The following is a 25,904-nucleotide window of genomic DNA, read 5'->3' on the forward strand; positions in this document are numbered from 1 at the left end:
TGTACGAGCTTCCGGGTTTCTGCCCCTCAGGTGCGTACAGTACATTCCTATGTTCATGACCTCATTAAACTCACCCCCCAAAATCAGTATGTCTGAGGTATCATTGACAGTCAAAGGGGTGACATCTTCTATACATGTATTCATCAATGGAGGTGGTGAGTACACAGCTAATATTGCTATGGTTTGGTTTCATAGTGTTCCAGTTACATAGACATATCTGCCCCCCCGTGTCTTGTGTTACTTTGGAGAGTTTGAAGGGGAGCTTTTTGTGAATCAGTACAAGCACCCCCCCTTGAGCCCGTGGTAAAGCCGGCATGGAATGCCGTCCGGAAGTTGGTAGACTTAAAAAGATTGCAGGTTGTGCCTGCCAAATGGGTCTCAGTAAGCAGTACCACGTCTGGTCTGTGTCTATTCAAAGCCTGGATGACAAGTCTTCATTTGATACCACTACCTAACCCGTTAACATTCCATGTCAGGAGTCGCAGGGTTCGGACGTTACTATCGGACGTCGCCATTAGATGTAAAGTAGCTGCTGTTGGATATTGTGCGTGAGGTTCCTGGGAGGTGCCTGCACTGCCATCCAAGGATGTGATGTGTTTGTGTAGGAGTATGTGTGTTGTGCATTTGTGTAGGAGTATGTGTGTTGTGCATCTCTGACCCGTAAAAAACCATAATAAATAATTCCCCTTCCCCCCTCCCTATACTCCACCCAACTTGAGTACTACAGCTTTGTCAACAGATTGGTCACGTAATAACATCATGATGTCTTCGCTCGGTGCATATAGTAGTAGCCAATGTCGTCTCCTTCGCCTCAGTCATTGTCATTGTTCGGTAATGCTTACAGCTCTTGTGGTGGCTGCTCAGGCGGTCCCCTCTACAGCCATGGTCGGTTCCTGCCGCTGTCGTGCCTTCTATTTGGTCTCCAGTCCCCCTCTAGATGACTTTCTGCCCAGCTCCATGCTTCTCTAGGGTCCGTGAAGTGTGCCGTTGTTCCTTTATAGTATATTTTCAGTTGTGCATGGAATAAGATTCCATATTTTATGTTGAGGGTTTGAAGTCATTTCTTGAGTGGATCAAAATACTGCCTCGCTTTCTGTACCTCTCTGGTAAAGTCAGGAAAAAAGGCAATTCCGTTGTGCCCTACCTTCTCCCTCTTCCACCCGTTCTTTCACCCGTTCTTCCAGTGCCTTGAGGCGAGCTAGCGCCCCTGTCATTTGGTGATTTACAGCCCTCAGGCCGTCTTCTGTTTCCGAAATACAACCCTCAGCTTCTCCCGTACGGGCCGTAAGCTACTGCAGGTCGTGGTGTAGCAGCGACACCTCTGTGCTTATTCCATCCATCTTCTTTTCCATCGAGGTTCTTGAGTTGGCGATGGCATTCATTACGTCTTTCAGGGATATATTCTCTTCCGATCCCACTGTGTCGCCAGATTTGGCTTGCTCGTGTGAGGGGGCTTGGGCAGAGGTTGTGTACAGCTTCATTTTGCTCTGTATTGTAGCAGGCTTTGCTCTATCCTTCCCCATAGTGTTGTAGTCAGTGTTGGTGTGCGGGAAGCCGGTTTAACACAGTTGTTGCCTGTAGAATGGTTTGGACCTGTGGAGTGTGTGCTCTGGGCGTTACCGTGTGCTGGGGCACTTTCCAGTTTTCTTTATTGCTCCAGGATCTCTTTGGGAGCCAGGTAAGCAGATCACCAGGTGCACCAAGTACACTCTTGCGGGAGCATTGGCTAGGAGATGCTACAAGACGTTGCTTTCCTTAGATGTTTGCTTACAGTTTGCAGTGGGTGGCAAGGCCACCAGGTTTGGTGTCTATCCCTTAGAGAGTTTCCACCCAGCTTCTATCACTGTGTCATACTTTCCATTCCTTATCACAGGTGTTCAGCATTAACCAGTTCGTGAGCACTTCCCATGCATCCACTGCGTTATCACGTATGGCGTTTCATTCACGGTCCTCTCAAGGTCTGCCGATGTCTACATCATGAAGGCATGGGTATTGGTTTGTGGAGTAGGCGTTTTACTGTTCTTCTTACGATCCTGTGTCACGCATTGATTCAGTGTGACCCTGTTGTGTGTGGATGGGTCGATGGCCCACTACAACACCTGCAAAGATATCAGACGGTGATATGGTGCTGTTATTGCCTCTTATATGGTGTCTGCAGTCGGGGCCTCAAGCTCGGGGAGTCTGACTTTGTGTATCCAGGCTGGGAGATGGTGGGCAGACCATGTCATGCAATGATGCCCGACACGTGTTAGCTGTGCATTATAGGGTTATGGTATCATTGCCCCTCCCGCTATCGGGTAGAGCGCCACACAGTTTGTTCCTTTTGCATGCAAGGAGATATATGTGGGATTTTCCTGGATCCGCAGGGGTTCCGTGCAGATTTCCCCACCTCCGATGCTGTGCACAGTGTTGTCTTGTTGATGTTTTTACCAGGCACCTGCACCTGACTATGTGCTTCATAGAGTCAGTAGGCAATCATCTCTCAGGTTCAGTGGCACTTTGCCACTCAGCCTCAGCGTTCTGGTATTTCTCTCCCCTACCCCTTAGGCAGCGTTTCTATCGGTTCAGTTCTTATTGCAGCTCGTGTGCTGTTGTTCCGAATGTCAGTTCCTTTGCCAGTATATGCTCTGTAGCTCAGGCAGACAATCGCGTAGTGTAGGATTAGAGGTGTCAGCCGGGTCGGTGCAACTGATTTCTAGTTTTTTGTTTGTTGGAGCCCTTAGCATCGTTGTATTGGCACCCGTGTGTGCAGCGATCGTGTTTTAAGGTTCGCCGGCGCTGGGGGCGGTCTGGATATTCTATTTCTTACCGCTTTAGTGGCGGCGTTCGCAGCCCCGTCGGGAGCTCATCAGTGTCCTGAGGTTGGTTTCCTCTCTTCCTCACGGAGCCGGTACTGGTGTCGCTCGTCTGCTTCCTCGGGCGCATGCAGTATTCACACCAGTGGCAACACGCAGCTCGTGTCAGCAGGGTTTCTCCGTAGTGTCACAGCGGTGCGGTCCCACTATCAGGGGTATAGGACGTCAGCTTCCTTGGTTCGTGCCAACTCCTAGTCCGTTGCTCCGGTGGCCATTTTGTGAGGCTGTCGCCGTTGGTAAGGCCAGTTTTTCACGGCTGATATTTCACCGCTGGTGCTGCGATTCACGCACACATTAGAGCAGCACATTGTAGAGTGGTTCCGCCGCCTGTGGGTGTATTTTTGTGGGTGTAGCAACTCAAAATTGTAGGATAGAAGCAGGATCTAGCTGGCGGCCCCGGGAGCTCTGAGGATTCACGTCCTCATCCTACGCTCGCTGGCCACGCCCCAACCCTTCTCAGTTTTGAATCGATCAAACACACTGTCCCTCTTACAAGAAATACCCACGTTGGGTGGAATCTATTCTGGAGATGTGCCAGAGTATTATATCCTGATCGATCCAGACTTGATCAAGTGGTGAGTTACTTAAAATCAAGATTAGATATGGATACCCTACTAAAGGAATGTGACAATTTGAGATGTTTGGGGTTTGACTTATTGCCATTTAATATCAATTCTTGGCAGGGGGTGATTCAACCAAGAGACTCCCTACAGGAGAACGACGGGAAGCAATCATTGCAGCCGGGGCCTTGGGCCTCAGTAGGAGAGCAAGTTTTGACCCTAAAAAGAAAGATTGTGGTTTCTGAAGAAAGCCGAGATTGGTCATGGCTTATGGCTTCCTGCTCGGATTAGACTGGTGGGTATATTTTCTGTGAGCAGAGGGGCAGTTCTGAATTCGCAGATAGTAAATCTGATTATTTCTTGGTAGTTTCATTCAATTCCAGAGGTCCTACCCACCTGTTTAATAATGTTTCTTTGGCTTGCATATCAAGAAAATACACAGTTATAAACCTGCAAGAAACATGGTTTAAGTCACAGCGGGCCTTTGATGGTTACAAGATCATCAATCAGGCGGCACAACAGGGTGACAATGGTCATCCATCTGGTGGCCTTTTGACCCGGATGAAACTCTCCCCACTAATCAAGAATGTAACATCTTTTGAAGTTCAGTTTGGTATATTGTCCACTCATATTAGATTTTTTACCAATTTCGTAGTGAATGTTCTGGTGATCAATATCTATAGGCATCATGGTATGAGAGCAATAGTTGAATTGATCTCCTTACGGGTTGCTGATTGGTACAATACTACACCGCTTGGACACGTTCTGGTGTCAGGTGATCTAAACTCAGATTGTGTTTCAGCAATGGGTCAGAATGAAACAGAATCAAGAAATGAGGGTTTGAAAATAAAAAAAAGGAAGACTGTGGGCAGACTGCTTTACAGGCATGGGGTTTCTACCTCTTGATGCGTCGGTAAGAGATATTTCCCCCTCAGCAGCTTGGTCTAATGGGCTGAGTTCCTCCATCCTAGACTAAATTTTTGTGGGGCACAGGTTGATGGACAATTGTTCTTGCTTCAAAGTGCAAAGGACGGAGCTTAGTGACCACTCCCTTTTGACAGCTTATTTCGACCCATTGGAAAATGCCAAAGGCTGCACTGCTACAACTTTGGGGCGGAGGGCAGTCATCCCGAACAATCAGGGCAATCGCTTACATTGGACACCGCATATGTTAACCAAAGTCACTCAAACAATTGTTGAAGCAACTGCATCGATGTCTAAGCACGAAATGCAGACTGAATTCTCGGTTGAGAATTTTTAGGGTTTTGTGGATGGAGTAATTGCCCCTAACGTCCCTAGGGTCGGCAGTAGAAAGCTGCGCTCCTCTCCTAATTTACACATATATAATAGGGTGGTGGTCAACAGAAGACGAGTAATGAGACGCCTACTTATGCAGATTAATAATGACGCTTGTCTATCCGAACCTTCCAAAGAGGTGAATATGAAGAAAGCATATCAGGAGTACAACAATTGGCTCATTTCTTCTAGAGCTCAACACCTTCAACTGGACTCAATGGTAGTTGCAATGGCTCACAGTAACTCAAAATTCTTCGGGACTGATTAATGCCATGGGAAATAGCCGAGTGGGTAGGCTGGTGAACGCTGTAACAGAGAAGGCCTGGGTACAACACTTTGAAACACTCTATGCCCGCCCCAAAATATGGACCCTTCTGGGATGACTAAGGGAGCCCCTTATGGCACCCAGTTTGACATCAGGTTTTCTCAGTCCAAACTAATAGATCTAATTGGGAGAATCTGTAACTCACAGGCCCTTGGACCTAATGGGCTTTCAAACCGTCTCTTTAAAACAAATCTGTTTCTCTGGGCAGATATCCTTTATATTCTATTCTCAAATATTATGAAATTTGAGCAATTCCCTTCAACTTGGGATAGTGCCCACATCATACCTATATATAAGAGGGGGCGAGAGAGCAAATCCAAGCAATTACCGCCTAATTGCAATTCTTGACGCAGACTCAAAAATCTAAATGGCAAACGGGATTCAGGAATGGGATGGGCACCCACTTGAATGGCATGTTATTTAAGTGCATCCAGTGTCAGTCTTGGTCAAAGGGGATTAACCCTGTGTATTTTGCCTCAATTGACCTTGCAGCGGCATTCGACGCAGTGGCCCGCGCGTTGCTCCTGGTCTTCTACGATTGATAGTCGCTCTCCATAACCACTCCACTATACAAGTTAGCCTAAATCATCAAGGCGTTTTGTCTCCCCCAATAAAAACCCACGAGGCGTGAGGCAGGGATGCGTTTTAGCCCCCTGCATTTTATAAGTTGTATATGGCATACTTAAAACAATATTGGCAGCCTTCAGCCTTGACAACTCCGGAAATATCTATTTTAAGCCCTTTATAGACGGGTTATGCAGATGGATATCTAATCTTCGATAATACCCTGAATGGCCCACGTGTGTTGATTGGCTTCTCTGCCTTTGTTACTGCCAATTGATTGTCTATCAACTCTACAAAAACAAAGGTAATGCAATTATCAAGCACTCAGAAACAAGTTCCATTCAAATGGTATGTTGAAGCAAGTCAGTGGAGAAGATTGGCTCTTTTCTTTATCTTGGCTTTATGATAAATTCTAGACCCTCTTTAATTTGTATTCTCTCATGGCTCCATACCAAGGCTCCACACCAAGGCCGTTAAGTTAGCGAACCAATTACAAAGGGTGGATTCAAAATTTGGCACATTTTCTTTATTGCTCGGTCTGCATTTTTTTTTAATAAATACAAACAATAGGTGTGCCCCAGTGTGTATGCGTGGGCAGGGGCAGTATAAACATTCAAAACCTAAGAACCTAAGAAAGGAACCCACGCCGATGACAGTCCTAAATTCTGTCAATAATTTCGGTTAAATCCCCATATTATTATAAGGTGTGTGCTTTCAAAGAAAGTCACAGGAACAATAAAACCAAAGGAAAATCCTAGGAGTACATGAAAATAAATTTATTATACAAAAAAACATATTTTTTAAGAATTTCAGAATGCTTTTTACACAGGTTTAAAAGACATAGCAAAAAAATGAAACAGAAACATATAGCATAACATTCATCATGTGTACATTATAATTTCGTCAGAGAAATGAAATAGGATATTATGCAAAAAAACAATTAATGAAAGAACAGAAGCCCAACAGGAAAGCAATTGTACCTGTGGGCTGAATATCACCAGGGTGTGTAAAAAATTACCCTGGTTTAGACAGAGTGAAATTATTCATGTCATATGGTTATTTTGCCATATAATTACCTGCATTTTTTCTTAGAGCAATGTCATCCCCAAGTTACTTTATGGGATTGAAATATATGATATAGCCATGATAGATTATTTGCCTCATTTGGAAGCCCCGATCTGGAGAAGAGTCCTTCATCTTCCATCCTTCACGCTGCATTCAATAATTCAATATGAGTTGGAAAGTATTTCATTGAAGGCTAGAGTCTTTTTGAGCCATCTACCCTTTTATAGGAAGATGCTAGAACCTTTAGCAAATTCTCTGATGCTGGAGTTTGGAGAAGTATGTGAGCTTGGTGGACTCCGAGCTTCATCCGAAATAAAAGTACTAGCCCTATCGTTACTGGCAGAGACGTGGTGTTCTGTGTTAGATCTAACGGGCAACCCAGATAAAGTTAAGAAGGCTCTGTATATGGCGGATTGGGCTAACACAGTGTTGGAATTTCATACATATCCCTCCCTAGTTCACCTAAAAGGAGACCACAAAGAAAAGTATTGTGGCTCCATACCCATCGCTTTACTCTAGCAGAGTAGTTCGTTCCTCCTTCCTGAGATTCCACCTAAACCTGATATGGACAAACAAAACACTGTTTAGTTATGGTCTGGTTAAAGAAGTGGCTGTATTTTGTAGATTCTGTAAAGATGTGAAACAGAGAGAAACAACAAAGCATTTGCTGTTAATGTGTGAAGCCTTGAAACAGTTAAGGGAAAGAGGGTTAAGTTTACACATGATTCTTTTTTATCAATGGTTCATATGTGGAATTACTGTTTGTCAAGATTAACCGCACACATTATAAATGATGTTGCGTCTTTTTGATTTAATAATGATTGAGCATGAAGTGTAATAATGATTATAAAGTACATTTTTTTAAGGTCAATTTCTTTCGGTTAGTTTGTATAGGATTATTATTTTCTTCTTTTATTCCTTGTTCATCAAGATCTCAATTAACTAATTCTTTTTCTTTTCATTTATTTTCTTCATATTTCTTTTTCTCTTTTCCTTGTGCATTGCTTGAATTGATTTATTTATGCATATTTGTATTGTTGTTAAAGGTTGAACTGATTTTTAACCAATAAAACAAAAAAAACAAAAAAACATTCGTTTTTGGCTCACGTGTATGCCTACAAATAAGCTAACCCTAAAAAACGACAACAAATAGGGGTTTGAGTGTCATTGTACTGAATACAAACGTACTTATTTAGCTATGAAGACAAACACTCTGAAAAGAAAATTGCATATTAGACATTACAACTTAGACTAGATTACACTGTTATATTTACCATGGCATCCTCTGGAGTTCTAAAATTTATTATTTTTCCAAATTCTTTGGCATGAAATACAGACTTGACCCGCTCCTGTAGAATAAAACATTTGAAATATTAAAAAAATACGATTAACTTTGACCCTTTATTGCTAATACATATTTCTCTTAACTAACTGATAAGCTTTTTTAAATTAATTGAAGCCAGGCAAAAGTGCATGGAACCATGACAGAAATGATCAAAAATATGTTTCAGAGGCACAATGAAAAATGCATGATAACATAATAATTAGCATTTACACGTCTCTGAACTGAAAGATGTTCTAATGCTATCAACAAAGAACAAAGTGGTCGCCCACCCTGAATTAAAAGTAGTCCAGTAATGATATTAAATTGCATCATATCATGTCTTAAAAAACAGCCATCTATCTTGGAGAAATAACCCCAACAACAAAAGAATAAAAGACTACAAAGTAAAAGCAAAACAGTACTAACAATGCATGCGGGGGCTCTTCCCTGTAAAGGCGCCACATACATGACATCTGTATAAGAAGCCACTTTCAGATGTTTAGGCCAAGGAGCAACGGGGAAGCCAAGAATCAGGGGACATTCTGGCAGAGCAGGAAACCTGTATCCAGGTGCTTTATCTCATCTAATAATTGGTGGATCGACTCTATTGCAAAGAAAATGATGGCCTATAGTGGGATTTCCTCAGATCACTTTGAAAAATGCAGCAATCAGTCAGTCCCTCTACTGCCACATGGTCATAGTCGGTGTGTGTTTGATATCAGGGTTCCATGTTTGTAGGCCATTCTTCAGTTCTTCATACAATTTAGCACTGTATTCTCATTCCCATCTTGGAGTGCTGGTTGGGTTTGGCATTCTTCAAGGACACATTCTGTTACTTGTCTTTCTAATCTGGAGCTGCTGGAGGTCCTGATCGACCAGCTGAGCATTTTTATGTACCAGTATGCAGATGGCGCCCAGTAATAGTTAAAGATGTGCACCCTAGATAACTTCCATTATCTCAAGCAGCACTTCATTTGAACCAAAAACTGATTCCGTCCTCTAACCCTAGCATGCATCTCGCAGTAATGAGTGGAGTTTCAAAGACTGCCGGCCCCCGCCCCCTTCACTCATCTGCCAACTCCCAGATGCTTGTTTTGTTGCACCTGGGGTAAAATGAGAGAAAGAGAGAGAGAGCGAGAGAACTTGCAAGAAAGAGGGGGGCGATGTGGCAATGTGTGCTAGTTAAATGGGACCAGTCTACAAGATGGCAGTAGAAGTTCAGGGTTGCAGGTTGTTTTGCCTTGTAAGACTGACTCCCCTCTTCCCTGACTAACAAACGCCCCTCTAGGATCTCCTACCACCTTACACTACACAAACAAATCCCCCACAGACGACCACCACAGGATTAACTGTTAACACATCAACATTAATAGAACAATGACTAAGCTATCTCACAGTCTCCCACATCAAAAACTAACCACACCCAATGTACTATAGTCTATCAGCTCTTGACCTATTACCCTATTACCCTCACCTACTCCTCTGTTGAATGCCTCGTCTGCAGGCTCTCTCTTTCCCCTAGCCATTCCCTTACTGTGGATGCGATCTATCGGCCACCTGGTCAGATTTCTTCCTTCCTCTCTGAGTGGGCGGACCTCTCCTCCTCACTCCTTGCCTCAACCACTTAACTCCTCCTTCTTGGAGACTTCAACATCCACCTGGATGCCTCCTGTTCCCCCTCGGGACACTGTCGTGACATCTGTGACTCTCTCTCACTCACCATTCTCCCCTCTGGCCCGAGGCATTCTGCAGGGCACACTTTCGATGCTCTGATCTCCTCAGACCTTCCTCTCTCTGCCCCTCTTTCCACTCCTCTCTCCTGGAGTGATCACTTTCTCCTATCCTCCCACCTCACCCTCCCTACCCCTCAGGCCAAGCCACCTCCATCACTGCCACCCACCTTCTCGGTCATCTGACCCATGAAGTGCGTGTCAGTTGAGGCTTTCGCCGCCACCTTCTCATCCCCTCCTCCCCCTTTGGCTGACTCTCACCCTGACACAGCCCTCTCCACACTCGACTCTTCTATATCTGATACTCTTGATATCCTTGCCCCTGTCATGAGAATCCGCCTGAAGCCCAAAGCCAAGTGTAATTCCTGGTATGACTCGGACCGCGTCTCCCTAAAACGCAAGTGTAGGGTGGCCGAGAGGAAATGGCGTGCTTTAAGTTCATCCTCTGACAAACTGGCCTGCACCCGATGCAAAGAGAATACCGGCTCTCCGCCATCACCAAGAAGAGAGCTCACATCCAAGCCTGCATCTCTGCAGCATCTAACAACTCGGCTGAACTCTTTAAAATCTGCAAGGAACTGGCCAATCGTGCTGCAGTCTCTACCTCTCCTGTCCCTTCCCAGGCCCTCTCTCCACGGCACTGGCTTCTCACTTCATTTAAAAAACTCAGGACATCCTGTCCTCACTCTCCTCCTATCGCCTCCCTCCCCCTACTCCCTGCTCTTCCTCTGGTCCTTCTGCAGCCACCCCCCCTCCCTCCCTCCTTCTCTGCCTTTCCCTTTTTCTCTGCTGACAAGTTTTCTAGACAAGTCCGATCTATGAAAGTCTCATTGAAACAGGTTCACCCCTGTTCCTCCAAAACCATCAAGGACCACATCGACTCCCTGGCTTCTGCCCTGGCTGACTTCTGCAATCACTCCTTCGCCACTGGAGTCTTCCCATCCCCCCTTAAGCACTGCCTTGTGCACCCTCTTCTTAAGAAACCCTCTGCTGACCCTTCCTGCCCGGCTAACTATTGCCCAATCTCCATCACTCCCTTCCTGGGCAAGCTCCTGGAGAAACTGGCCATCTCCCAGCTGAATCACCACACGGAATCTGTTGGTTGTCTTCATGACCATCAGTCTGGCTTCAGAGCTGCCAGAAGCACGGAAACTGCTCTCCTGAACATCCGTTAAGACCTGCTCTCCAACCTTGACTCTAACACTCTGTGCGTTCTCATCTTGCTAGATCTCTCTTCTGCCTTTGACACTGTCAACCATGCCATCCTGCTCAACCGTCTCTGTGATAACCTGGGTATCACTGGTCAGGCTCTGGCGTGGCTGACCTCTTTCCTCTCCAATCGACCCTCACAGGTCCATCTGGGTCCTTCCTCTATGACATCTTTTTCTCTCTCTGTGGTGTCCCCCAGGGATCTAACCTCTCTCCTTGCCTGTTCAACCAATACCTGGCACTCCTTGGCCACCGCATCGCCGCTCTCTGCCCCAACTTTCAGTGCTATATGGATGATACCCAGCTCATTTTCAGGCTACCCTTGGCCTCCTCCTCTCCTTCCATCATCTCTGACTGTCTGTCTGCCATCCAGGAGCGGTGTGCCGCCAATGACCTCTGCCTTAATGCTAGTAAGACTGAGATTCTACTCATCGGCACACCCACTCCCTCCTTCCCTGCAGCTCTCTGGCTGGCCTCTCTTGGCCCTCTTTCTGCTCCTACCTGCAAGGCTAAAAACCTCGGGGTCATCTTCGACTCCACACTCTCCTTCTCTCCTCACATTTCTGACGTCTCTAAGAAGTCACACTATCAGCTGCACCTACTCAGAGGTATTCTTCCTTTCCTCTCCTTCCCCCAGAAGCTCACTGTCTTCAGAGTCCTGGTTCTCTCTAGGCTGGACTATTGTAACATCTTCTATCTAAATCTGCCTGCCTCTACTCTCCGCCCTCTGCAACTTATCCAGAACAGGACTGCCTCAAGCCCAGGGACCGTATCTCTCCAGGACTGAAAACTCTGCACTGGCTCTCAGTGGCTGCGGGGATTAAGTTCAAAACCCTCTGCATTGTCCACAAGGCCTTCTGGGGCCTGGGGCTGAAATACCTTCAACTCTCTCTTACTAAATATCTTCCTTCTCGAGCTTTTCGCTCATTCGCCTCCAACTCCCTCAGGGTCAGTTGCTTCTCCAAGCAACGAGTTGGGGGTATATCTCTCTCTGCGGCAGGAGCCTCCCTCTGGAACAGCCTTCCTGCCTCCCTGAAACTTGAGGTGAACCATCTCCGGTTCCGGAAGCACCTCAAAACCTTCCTCTTTGCTCCTGGTTTCTCTCCTCCTCTCCGCTGCTAAATTCCTGACTGAAACTGCACTGGTTACCTGGCCACTCTCACTGATCTCGGGCCCAGGCCCAGCCAATTGTCCACCGGCACTGCCTCCCTGGCGACCCTTGCACCTCGGGACTGTCTCTGTATCCCTACAGTCCCCCTCCCAGCACTTATGTCTGCACTTACCATGCACTTGCCATCGCACAATCTCAATGACACCTGGCCTATTAAGATCGCTGTCCGTCTTCCCTTTGTTCCCCTCCCTTGCCTCATCGCGCCTTGAAACACTTTTGAATAGGCGCGTTATAAATGCCATATCATATCATACCCATCGATATCTTACTCCTAAGTCTCTCCTCCAAACCTGTAGAAGGCAGATTGTCACACAGGAACTGGGTACTTCAGACCTGCATCCACAAACACCACAGGTTTTGCATTAATCTCTCCTACTATTCGACTAATAACCCTCCCTTTTGTTACAGCGCCACACACAGCAAGGCCACTAAAAGTGGCATGAGGGCTCTATAAATGACCACTTAAATATTACAAGAGTGAGACGGAAGCAGACCTCTCGACTTGAACATCCTTTTCTGCCAACCTTTTTTAACCCTTTACACCATGGTCAGATAACAGTAAGTTTAGCACTCTTCCATTGAGGGAGCAGAACTCCCAATGCCATCAGAGATTAGTAGCTAATACTCTGAATTCGTTCAACATTCAGTCAAGCCCCTGCTCTGACAGCTCGAGTGTTCTGAAATGTGCTATGCAGCTCTGCTTGCAGGTTACGAGGGCACCAGAATCTGTGGAAATATCAGATGCGGCCAGCCAACCAAGTTCACATATGAGTCTGGAACTAAATCAAAAAGCAGGATTTCCATGTACAGTGTAATCTGCCAACACAGAGCAGAGACCAGAAAGAAAACTGCTTTTTTTGGACTTACTTAAATATTTCCATGCAGAGAGTAGCAAAAGCACAAACTAATACAATCACAGCCTCCCTGTGTTCACAAGGTGGACTAGAGTGAAATTAAAAATTGCAAAAAATGCCCTGGCCAAGCTCCATAAATGAATTGAGTGAAGCCATTACAAAGAGCCAAATCCAGGGCATTTGTAAATTTACACACAAAGGGGAAATCCCTCACATAAAGCTCAACCGTCGGTAGGGTGAAAAAGCGCCCTATAAAAACCCCACGCACAGCCAGTTGGATTGTGTGTTTAGAGAATGAGCTACTGGAGAGAATTTGGAGATGGCTAGCGAGAGGAAAGAGATTGGAAGAAGAGAGTAGCCTGGAGAGAAGGAGGGGAAGTCTTGACAATTGAAAGTGTTTGGAAGCAAGGAACAAGGAGGCCGAAGGACTGATTTCAGAGGCACAAAGAGGAGGTTAAAGGATAGTTTAAGAAGGCAAGAGAACAACATCTTGGAGGTTGGTAAGGTTTTGGAAGCGGGATAACGACAGGAGCAGGTGGAAGGTGGGGTTGTGGAAGAAAGAACAACAACAGAAGGAGGATTTAACGAGGAGAAAGATTAAGAGCAAAAGGAGGGGGAAGGAGTAGTTGAGGAGATCATTTGGGAACCTCATGAGGTGCTTTGCAAGACAAACGAGAAGAAGTTTGGTGAAAGTGATCAGATGGGGATAAAGAAAAGATGGGCAGGATGCCCTTTGTTAGGTTGCATCCTCTAATCCCTAACTTTGACAGCTGAGACGTGCTGCTGATTCAAGCTCCAGCGCAGGCGCGTTTATCCTTTGCTTCCTCCCACTGGCTCAGCTGTTCTGGTGTGTGCAGGCTGATATACAGCAATGGTGGGTGGCCGGAGTACGCATGCGGCCCCTTGCAGATGTGGCGCCCTCAGCCTTTTTGGGGCTCCCTCTGAGTCTTGCCCCCACATTTTCCTTTTCCCCTCCTTTCCTTGGATGCGCCACAATGACCATGGACCCTCCGATACCGGACTGTGGGGGGAGGTGGGGCCACACTCACCTTCTCCTTCCGGACACCACTGACTTCGTCCCTTCCCAGGTCAACCTTGCGCCAGCAGCTGTCACTCCCCACACCTGCTCTCCGGCCCCTACGTGAGAGAGGTGGAAGCTGGAGGAGGACCGCCTCGGGGCTTCAAGCAAGCGCAGCCAGTTGGCAGATTGAAGGGACCTGCTGGGGGTCTGCTGTTCGCACTCGAGGACCTCGTCGCCAGTGAAAAGAAGACGCTCTGCACCTCAGGTGGGTGGATAACCTAACTTTATTTAGTTAAGTCCCACAGCAGAAACCCCCAGCACAACCGGCCTTTACCCTGATCTCCAACCGCCCTCCTTCAGAATCATAACATTGCATTCTTGGTTGTGCTGGCCACGTTCCAAAACAAGGTTCCATATTATACAGGAGGGAGCACATTACAACAAAAACATTTTAGGAAAGCACCAGAATTTTACTGATAAATAATATCTTAGGCTCTGGATTGTGTATCATTATTTTTTGTAATATGCCTTTATATTATTGTAATCGAGTGTATTGTTAATATGTTTTAAAATGATCTGAAATGTAAATTGTTGTATATGGGTTAGGGCAATGCTGAATAAACATCTGTTGTTGTTGACATGGTGTCTATTCTGAGGAGCTTAGGTAGGTGTGATGCTATCAAGTTTAGTACACAATATACAAATTACAAATGGAGGAAAGAATACAACAACAGCAGTAAGAGGAAACAGGTAGAGAGAAAGGAAAAAGAGGAGAACTGATGACGGTCCAGTAGCTGGAGAGCATTAATGGGGTATGTTATCAGATTTCCGGCATCACAAAGAGGGAGGAACAGAATAAGCAGAGATCAGGATTTTGAGTTCTCATCACAGTTTGGCACAAGCATAAAGGTTATGCACCTCAGGGAATACAAGATAAAATTGCAGACTCACTGAGCAACAGGACAGTGAACTATCAAATACAAGGTTCTCTCCACCCCAGAGCCTCACTGCCCAAGTTCCATCAGACCTGGACACCCAGAACATATCGATCATAAGGGTGAATTTGGGAGACCTCCAATGGGACCTCGGGTCTCCTTTAAAAAACCGAAGAAGGGAGCTTCTCTAGATGAGAAAAAAGTGTAAGGATGTCTCAAACAACACAGTCCCCTGATCACATAGGGTCACTTATCCAGGTTCCAATGGTCCAGGCTCTGTTCTTTAAAGCAAGGTTCCCGAGTGGCACCCTCAGGATATTGTCCCACAAAGTCACTGTCAGTCTCATGGAAATAAGGTGTCCACTGTGCACTTCATTCCCTGTGGTCGGATGTGGTCCTCCAAGACAGTTCCAGCCCTCTTCCTGGGCACACATACGTGACAGACAGAAGCCCGCGAAAGAGATCGTTTTTTGCAGAGGCTGCATGCCCAAATAAGGGAAATCCTGGGTTACTTGACCAGGGTGAAGGCAAGGGACAAAATGGCCATGGGACAGAACAAAAGACTTTGTGGCTCGGCCATTTTCGGATCTGGCCATAGTCTTGAGCCAAACGCAGTAAACACAGTTTAACTCAGTAAAAAGTATTAAAACATTATGAAAAGTAACTGCTGCCACCACTGGATGGTACTGGAAGTTACATTGTGCACTGTTCAAAAGTTATCAAGAAATGGCAACATAGTCAAAGACTAAGGGAAACATAGTTTCCCATTACTGACAGTCTGAAGGTTGTGTCATTTTCCCCATAACAAGTGAGCAAAAACCCAGGGGATGTCCGCTGAAGGCTGGGCTCCACAGGGAAAAGTCAGGTTAGGATAGCCAAACAAAAGCAAAAGGTTTGGGGTGCCCATAAATGGAGGGAAAATTGCACATAACTGAAATCTTTCCTAATACTAGCCTCTCCCAGAATAAGGGCAGGGTGAACTAATCCACCCTGGATAGGCCTGATGTTCAGGTCGGTTAAACATTCTGAACAACCCATCAGCATTGCTATGTTGGACACCTGGCCTGTGCTCAATGGTGAAGTCAAACCCTTGCAGACTTATGGACCACCTGAGCAACTTTGGATTCTCTCTCCCTGCATGTTAATTAGCCACTTTAAGGGCTCATGGTCAGTCTGCACAGTGAAGTGGGTCCCATAGAGGTAGGGCCTCAGCTTCCTTAGGGCCCACACAACAGAGAAACATTATTTCTCCAAGTGGACCACCTGAGCTCTCTGTCCTTAAGCTGGCGACTAATGAATTCAATCATGTGTTCTTTGCCTTTTTCATTTATCTGTGATAGTATAGCACCTATCCCTGTGTCAGAAGCATCTGTCGGCACAATAGAAGCACCAGTGTAGCGAGGGGCCCTGAGAACAGAGGCCTGGCACAGGGAGTCCTTTAAGCCATTGAAGGCCTTCTCACACTCCTCAGACCAAGAGACCTGCTTAGGCTTCTTTGGAGTAGTGAGAGCAGTCAGAGGGCAGCTATGGTGCCATAGTCTGCCATAAAATGTCACTTCGGTGTGTGTAGTGAGGGTAGGCCAGTCTTGTACTGCATGTACTTTACTGGGTAGAGGCTGAATCCTCTCTCCACCTACTTCATGCCCTGCCCATGGTAGACCACTGATCATTGACTAATCTGGGGCTTGCTGGCCTTTATGGTTAAGTGGGCCTTCTGAAAAGCCTGTAACACAATTCTGAGCTGCTCTACATGTTCCTCCCAGGTGTCACTGAAGACTGCTATATCATCCAGATAGGCTAAGCATAAATCACCCATCCCATTTAGAACATGGTTCACAAGCTTCTGAAAAGTAGCAGGTGCATTTTCCAACCCAAATGGCATTACCCTGAACTGGTAAAGACCTTCTGGGGTTGACAATGCGGTCTTCGAATTGGCATGTTATGCTGAGGCGATTTGCCAATAGCCAGCGATGAGGTCAAATGTGCTGAGGTACTTGGATGAACCCAAGTTATCCACCTGCTCATCAGTTCTAGGTAGGGGGTGAGCATCTGTCCTGGTGACAGCATTCAGAGCCCTATAATCCACACAGAACCGTTCTGAGGTACCAGCTTTTGGCACTAAAACCACAGGGCTGGACCAGGGACTACTGGAAGGCTCAATCACTCCTAGATCCAACATCTTGTTGACCTCAGCCTTGATGTAGGATCTTAGCTTGTCTGTCATTCTGTAACCCCTACTTTTGGTAGGTACACTATCTCCAGTGTCAAGCTCGTGTTTGCACCAAGGTGTCAAACCTGGAGTCAGTGAGAACAAGGAGGAGAACTGCCTCAGCAAAGTTTTTACTTCCCTTTGTTGGTCAGAAGTCAGGTGAGGGGCCACATGGACACGCTCAGTGGAGCCATCTGAAGGACCATTCTGGAACAGGTCTGATTCCTCATCTTCCATATCTGAAGCCAGTAGCTGTGCAGCTATTTCAACCCTAGGGATGAACACCTTCAGTCTATTTATGTGAAACACTTTTGGGGCATGCCCAGGCTTTCTAAGGTCCACTAAATAGTTGACCTCACCCAGCTGCTCCACAACTGTGTGAGGGCCTGACCATTTATCCCGTAGGGCACTAGGCCTTATGGAATTCATGATCAAGACTTCATGACCTGTGGTAAAGTGAACAAGTGAAGCTTTCTGGTCATATCAATGTTTGACAAATGCCTGACCAGCCTTCAACTTGTCACTTGTCTGAGCTATCAAGAGGACCATCCTCTTCCTTAAACCCAACACACAGTACATTGGAGTGGGGAGCTCCCACCCTTCCTTTACTATGGCCAGTGGTCCCCTTACAGGGTGACCAAAAAGAAGCTCGAAGGGGCTAAAGCCAACCTCTCTTGAGGTACCTCTTACTAGGCAAAAAGTAAGCCTGGTAACAGGAGATCCCATTTTCTCCTTTGAGGTTCTTCCAGAGCCCCAATCATGCTTTTGAGAGTTCTATTAAACCTCTCAACTCTGCCATTTGTGGATGATAAACTGATGAAAACGTATAAGTGACCTCACACTCCTTCCACATGGCTTGCATATACCTGGACATAAAGTTGCTGCCTCTATCAGACACAACTTCTTTAGGGAAGCCAGACCTAGTACATATGCCCCGTAAAGCTTTAGCAACTGACTTGGCAGTCACTGTCTTCAATGGGATGGCTTCAGGATATCTGGTGGCATGGTCAACCAGCACCAAGATAAACCTATTGCTAGGATGTCCGAGGGTCAAGGGGACCAACAATATCAATCCCTACCCTCACAAATGGCACTCCCACAGCAGGGAGTGGCACCAATGGAGTCTGGATTGTTGAGCCACTCCTACCAGAGATCTGGCAAGTGGCACAACTCCTCCAATTACTTTCTGCGTGTACCCCCAATTTTGGTTAGTAGAAGTCCATGGATAACATTTGCTTGGTTCTTTTGATCCTAAGGTGACCAGCAGGGGGGACTTCATGCACCAGTTAAAGGAGGAAGGGTCGGACTTGAAAGGGGACCACCAACCTCCCATGTTCTCCTTCAGTAGACCCTTGTGGGCTCACTGTACAGAAGCCCACCTTTCCAATAAATCCTCTGCTCCCCAGGAGGTTCACGCTCAAGCTGGGAGCAGGCCTGTCTCCTTAGGCCTTCCAAAGATGGGCACTCACACTGGCCCTTCGTAAACTCTTCCCTATCAGGACCAACTTCAACCAATAAACCTTGGCATTCAGGATGGTCATGTGGGTTGAGTATTTCAGTCAGAACCTCTTCCTCGTCAGATTCAGGTGCTTAGCCAACTACCTCCACCTCAGTGTTAGATGAGTTTGGGGGAATATTCTCTCTCCCTCGATTTTCCGACTCTCTTAGCCTTGGGTTTCCCCTTTGGCTTTGGTTCAGCCTTGGACTTGGTCAGGGCAGCTCTTGTTTGTGTCCTTGTGCATGGTTTTCTGTTGTATCCCCACAAGACCTAAGTCTCTGATGTCATTTCCCAGCAGAACCTTTCCAGGTACTGACCTCTGTATACTCACAGGATTCCTTACTACTGCACCATTAATAGTCAGATTTACAGGCATTACTGGGAACCTGGGAGGGGGCCATCAGCCAACTTGTTGGCCATCAGGGAGCTCTGGCAGGCTCCTCCTGATTGACCAGAATGGCATCCACCACAGTTCTGCTGGCTCCACTATTGCTAAGGGCAGGAGTATCAACTCCATTGAGCAGCACACTGTCTTTAAAGTAGTGCTTGGTGTTGTCAGGTATTTTCACATAAGCTTCTGAAACTCTTGGCTCCCAAGAACCCTGAGAAACTAAGACTACCTCAGATTCTATCCCACTCCGGAAGGAATCTGGGGAGAAGGATGCCCCTGTGATAATGTCTTCCTTTTCATAGGAGGGGAAGGCCAGACTCACAGAGTGGACCCACAAGGCTTTGACCTTACATCTAGGGCCCCACATCACATGGCCAGTTGCTCCACAAGCCACACATGATCCACTGGGTCTCTGCACATAGAGAGGCTTACTGTAACCTGAGCTATACTTGGGAGGGTTACTCCCACTACTCTGACTGTTCTAAGGTGACTTACCCTTTTTAAACATGTTTTGGCCCTTCTGGGAAGAAGATTTTTTCAGTTCCCCCTCCTCCTTACCCTTGTTTTTTCCCCCTCCTCCTGCTTACCAGAAGCAGGCTTGTCCTTATGGGACACCCTATGTGACACCCATAAATCTGCTGCAATGGCTAACTTTTTAGGATCTATCTCCTTAGAGTCAGCCAAGTGCTGCTTATGCTCAGGGGAACAAGAAGCAAAGAAAATGTCAAGCATGACTAAATACATCATACCCTCAAAGGTGGTGACCTTGTATCCTTCCACCCAACCAGTCAGGTTTTTAAAAGAATCAGCAACATAAGAAACCCAAGCATTGCGTTCTTTTTTCTTCTTTTCTCTGAAACGTTTTAAGTATTGTGCAGGGGTCTTCCCAAACTTTAAGACCAAAGTTTGCTTCAATTTTGCAAAGTCTTTTCTGTCAGCCTTTGACACAGCCATAATAGCACTGCAGCCAGAATGGGGTAGTGGACTGAGCAACCATGCAATCTTATCAGCATCCACTACCTCTTGGCACCTCAAATGCATACTCAAATGCAGCCAACCAGTCCATGATGTAATTCTTGTCATCATACACACTAAGCAGATCTTTTGGAAATCTTGGATGAGAGGAGGGGCCAGCCCCATTACCAGACCCTCTACTGGAACCATTGGTGCCCTGCAAGTCTAACAAGCTTAAACTGGTGATATGGCTTCAGCCCCAGAGCCGATCAGTGAGACAGAGGACACATCTTCATCAACATCATCATCCTGATCTCTCTCTATGGTAGCACTAGTAAACACATTACTGGTACTTGGGATAGCCCCAGTACCTTCTGTAATATCATAAGAAAAAGCCAGAATTCGCATTTCTTGCCAATCTGTGATCCTTTGAATCTTTTCGGAATTAGGACCAGTGGCTGAGAGGCCCCTTTCAGTACATATCTTTATTAGTGTCTCAGACTTAGAGGCACCTAAAGCAATGTCTGTAATTGATTTCATACTATCAACTGTTAGCAGGTGGCTAACAGTTAACTCTAATTTAAAAACACTGTCTCTCATGTAAGTGTAACCTGGGTACCTTACCAGTGTGCAACACTGGGTACCTCCGATCTTATCCCACCGCTGTACACCAATTTGTTAAAATGGATTTCTGACCTGGTGTGCAGAAGATTAGGGGGGCCACCCTCGGTTTAGTGAAACATTGGAACCCCCCATATGATCTCTGTGCTTTGTCCTGTCTCCTCCTCTCCCATTAGTGGTGGCACTCGCTGGGATGTCCTCATGGCTTCTTTCGACTCCTTCAGAGTCATCCTTAATGTCTACCTAAATGGCACTGTCATGGTCCAAGGTCCTCAGGCCAATCTCCTCTTCGATAGGCGTTTCCCTCGCCTCATCAACTTCCTATCATCTCCAGCTGTCCCCTCCTCTCACTCCCTGGCTACCTTACCCACTTTTTCCTCCTCCTCTGCCACTCTTCAGGCTACCTCCACAACTCTGTAGGGCATACCTCTGATTTGTACCTCTCCCCGGAAGGTCTTTAAGGCCTTCATCTTGCCACTCTCAACTCTCGCTCTGCTGTCAAACACGCCTCTGACATCTGCCACCTCCTTGAAGAACTGGACCTTGATGTCCTCGGTCTTACGGAGACATGGTTCACGGCTTGCTCTGTCACAAGCTTTGACACTCTACTCCTTGAGGGCTACAAGATCCTCTCTGCACCCAGATCCACTCGACCTGGAGGGGCCGTAGCCCTGATCTTTCCTGAGTGGATTCCTGCCACTATCATTCCCATTCAGATTTACTCCTCTTTTGAATGCCTTGTCTGCAGGCTCTCACTCTCTCCTAGCCACTCTCTTACTGTTGCTACTCTCTACCGGCCCCCCCGGGCAAATCACCTCTTTTCTCTCTGAGTGGGCCGACCTCTCCTCCTCCCTCCTGGCCTCAACCACTCAACGCCTCCTCCTTGGTGAACTCAACATTCACCTCGATTCTCAATGTCCCTCATCGCTGCTCTTTCGCAACCTCTGCGATACCCTCTCCCTCTCTATGCTCCCCTCTGGCCCGATGCACTCTGCAGGACACACACTTGATGTCTTGATCTCCCCTGGTCTCCCCCTCTCTATTCCTCTGACCACTCCTCTCTCCTGGAGTGACCACTGCCTCCTCTCCTCCCATCTCTCACTCTCTTCTCCCCAAGCCAACCACACCCCAACACTTCCACTTACCTTCTCGGACATCCGACCGATGAAGCGTGTGTCAGCTGAGGATTTCGCTGCCACCTTCTCTCCCCCTCCTCCTCCCCTGGCTGACTCACACCCTGACACAACCCTGTCCCTTCTCTACTCTTCCATCTCTGATACTCTTGATGCTCTTGCCCCTGTCATGAGGATCCGCTTTAAGTCCAAAGCCAAGTGCAATTCCTGGTATGATTCCGACCTAGCTACACTTAAACTAAGTGTAGGGCTGCTGAGAGGAAATGGAGGTCTTGCTCATCCTGACAAACTGGCCTGTCGCCTGCTCCAAAGGCAATACCGACTCTCTGTCCGCACTAATAAGAGAGCACACATTCAAGCCCGTGTCTCTGTGGCATCCAACAACTCGGCTGAACTCTTTAAAATCTGCAAGGAGCTTGACAACCCTGCAGCAGTCTCCTCCCCTCCTCTCGCCTCCCAGGCTCTCTGCAATGCCCTTGCCTCACACTTTATCTCTAAAACCCAGGACATCCTGTCCACCCACGCCTCCCCTCCCTCCTCCTATTCCCCCCTCAGTCTGTGCTTGGAGACCCCCCTTTAAGCATCCACCCACCATCCTTCTCTTCCTTTCCTATTTTCTCCCCTGACGAGGTCGCTAGACAAGTCCGATCTATGAAAGACTCGTCAAAACAGGTTCATCCCTGTTCCTCCAAAACCATCAAGGACCACATTGACACCCTCGCTCCTGCCCTTGCTGATTTTTGCAACCACTCGTTTGCCTCAGGATCCTTCCCCTCCCCTCTGAAGCACTCCCTTGTGCATCCTCTTCTCAAGAAACCCACAGCTGATCCTTCCTGTCCGGCAAACTATCGCCCAATTTCCATTACCCCCTTTCTGGGCAAACTCCTGGAAAAGCTGGCCATCTCTCATCTTAACCTTCATTCAGATTCTGTTGGTTGTCTCCATGACCACCAGTCTGGCTTCAGAGCGGCCAGAAGCACGGAAACTGCTGTCCTCAATATCTGTGAAGATCTGCTCTCCAACCTTGATTCTAACATTCCCTCTGTCCTCATCCTTCTTGATCTCTCTTCTGCCTTCGACACGGTCAACCACACCATCCTGCTCAACCGTCTCCGTGATAATCTGGGTATCACTGATCAGGCTCTGGCCTGGCTGACCTCTTTCCTCGCTGATCGACTCTCCCAAGTCCAACTGGGGTCTTTCCTATCATCTATCTTCCTCTCCACCTGTGGGGTTCCCCAGGGGTCTAACCTCTCACCCTGGCTTTTCAACCAATACCTGGCAACTCTCGCTCACTGCATTGCCATTTTCTGCTCAAATTTCCAGTGCTACGCTGATGACTAATTTTCCGGCTGCCCTCGGCCACCTCCTCTCCCTCTCTCATATCTGACTGCCTAACTGCCATTCAAAATTGGTGTGCCGCCAATGATCTTTGTCTGAATGCCAGCAAGACGGAGATCCTCCTCATCGGCACACCATCTCCATCCTTTTCCCTCACTCTCTGGCCGGCCTCCCTTGGCCCTCCTCCTACCCCAACCTGCGAGGCTAAGAACCTTGGCGTCATCTTTGACTCCACACTTTCCTTTGCGGCCCATATCTCTGATGTCTCTAAAAAGTCAAACTTCCGATTGCACCTCCTCAGAGGTATTCTGCCTTTCCTCTCCTTCCCCCCAGAAGCTCATGATATCCCAAGCTCTGGTTCTCTCTAGCTTGGACTATTGTAACAGCCTCTTTCTAAATCTACCTGCCTCTACTCTCCGCCCTCTACAACTTATCCAGAACAGGACTGCAAGACTTGTTCTTGGCCTCAAGCTCTGGGATCGTATCTCTCCAGCTTTGAAATCTCTCCATTGGCTCCCAGTGGATGCAAGGATTAAATTCAAAACCCTCTGCATTGTCCACAGGCTTTCTGGGGCCTGGGTCCAAAATACCGTCATCTATCCCTCCGCAAATACCTCCCCTCTCGAGCTCTTTGTTCCTCTACCTCTAACTCCTTCAGGGTCAGTCGTTTTTCAAAGAAATGAGCTGGGGGTAGATCTCTATCTTCGGCTGGGGCCTCCCTCTGGAACAGCCTCCCTGCCACTCTAAATCTCGAGGAGAACCATCTCCGGTTCCGGAAGCACCTCAAAACCTTCCTCTTTGCTTCTGCCTTCGCTCCCCTTCTCCCCTGCTGATCTGCTCTCTTGGCACTGTGCACCTGGCCACCCTCTGTCCCCTGGGCCCAGGTACCTGCTCACCCTGCCACCTTCCTGCACTGCCTCCTGGCCACCCCTTGCACTGGGGACTGTATCTGTACCCATACACCCCCCCCATTTTTCTTCTTTTTCTGCACTTATTCAGACTTACCCAGTCTGCTGCCTTAAACACAGCACTTGCCACTTGCTGGCTGCACTACCACAGTTTGCCTCAATTTTCTATTTATTTTATTTTTCTGTGCTCCTCGGCTTCTGCACTTTCCACTCTCCCCCTTCCATGCACTTTTTCCCTTTTCCCATGCACTTGCACGTTCTTAATGTCACTGGGCCTAGTAAGATCGTTTTTATGTTGTTCTGTTTTCTCCCATGTTCCCCTCCCTTGACTAGTCGTGCTCTGAAACACTTGTGTACGAGCGCGATACAAATAAAATATCATATCATATCATAACCTTCTGGACAAGCAAGACCAATCTAGGTAGCTTGGCAGGCGGTTAAGACCAAGTCTCAGGAGGGGTGAGAGTGATCGGAAGCCCACAATGAGCATGCACAGTAACAAACCACAAATTACTTAGTCAAGTGTATATGAAAATTATCTATACATTTATTATCGGCCGGACCAATTAGACACAAGTAACTTTGAAATGAGGAAAACAGTTATCACACAAATATTTATGTTTTGTAAACGAATGGCAATAGGCAATTCTTCAGATTTCTTTCCCCATCGTTCGTGTACAACCCTAAGAAGTTGGGATACTTGTGCTCAACAGTACAGTTTTGTGTAAAAACTCACGATCGCAGAGTTGAACAAAAAGCCGGTCTTCTTCTAGGGGCTGTAGCAAGTCAGGAAGGGGCTTGAGGCGATGAAGAATTGGTTCCCACTATTCGAGTAGGCCCTGCCCTTGGCAGCAAAGGAGTGTTCAAAAGGGGGGAATAGCTAGGGAGTGCAGGCTAACCCAGCCAAGTTTAAATACCTTTAAGAAATACTTGTGCGTAAAAAGGCCACCAGTAAGTTATGCAAGTACTCACCGACCCTCGGCACAGTCCGGACCAAACTTTGCCAGTTTAGCCGAGGTCGCTAATAGGTTCTAGCCCTGCAGTTTCGCGGCGCTCTGGCTCTCAGCGGCTGCAGTGGAGAACGATCGTCCATGACGGGACAGTTAACATTCTGGTGCAGCCGGCTTCAGGGCACAGGGGAGCAGAACAGCAGGGGAACTATAGCAACCGTCACCACTAGGGTAGTGACGTAGGAATCGTGGATGAGGGCAGCATTACGCACTCTCCTTATTCGGGTCCCAGAGGAGCTAGGCCTGCGTGATTTGGCAGGAGAATGCACAGGACCACAATCAAGTGATGTGCCAAGTCTCGGGTTTGCACTTGAGATGGCCGTGGTTCTGCAGGATACCCTGAGGTTTTGCTGGATGGCCCAGGAACACTTCCGAAGGAGCTTGTTTGGTGGGTAAGCAGGGGGCGTCAAGAGTAATTTTTCCCACTACTCCAAAGGGGCAAAGCGCCTTGGCAGGCCTTCTTGATCGAAGACAGGGACAGCAGAGGGCAAAGGGTGCCAAAACCTTCCAAAGCGTTTCTGGCGGTTTCACAAGTCCGTTTCTTGGCTTCTTCTGTAGCTTGGTGAGAACACAGGTGATCGACCTGGTATGGCTGCAGAGCCGTTTCTCGTATCCAAGATTAGTTTTGTGCCAAGATCAAGGACTTCCAATAGAAGATTGCTTTCTTGCAGGCATCCTAGACGTGGACCAATCACTGCCAACGGTGGTCTCAGTCATTCAGGCACTCCAGACATCATGGCACCAGTAGTGTGGATCGGAACTAGACATTTCCAGCCCTCTTCCTGGGCACACATACGTGACAGGCAGAAGCCTGTGAAAAAGATCAGTTTTCGTGGGAGGCGGCATGCCCAAATAAGGAAAACCCGGGTTACGCGACCTGGGTGAAGGCAAATGACAAAATGGCCATGGGACAGAACAAAAGACTTGTGG

The 25,904-nt window shown here is 47.3% G+C and overlaps 1 protein-coding gene across 2 annotated transcripts in view; it reads right to left on the reverse strand.

Annotated features, from left to right (window-relative positions):
* VPS13A (vacuolar protein sorting 13 homolog A) overlaps nt 1-25,904 on the reverse strand; it is a 2,994,934-nt gene that overhangs the window by 33,984 nt on the left and 2,935,046 nt on the right. For both annotated transcript variants that reach the window (XM_069625905.1, XM_069625904.1), the window contains one exon: nt 7,940-8,014. In XM_069625905.1, the coding sequence (XP_069482006.1) occupies nt 7,940-8,014 (75 nt within the window). The remainder of the gene's footprint in view (nt 1-7,939; nt 8,015-25,904) is intronic.

Source organism: Ambystoma mexicanum, chromosome 6p (genome assembly GCF_040938575.1).
Source record: "Ambystoma mexicanum isolate Mex_15411 chromosome 6p, UKY_AmexF1_1, whole genome shotgun sequence".
NCBI classification, from domain to species: Eukaryota; Metazoa; Chordata; class Amphibia; order Caudata; family Ambystomatidae; genus Ambystoma; species Ambystoma mexicanum.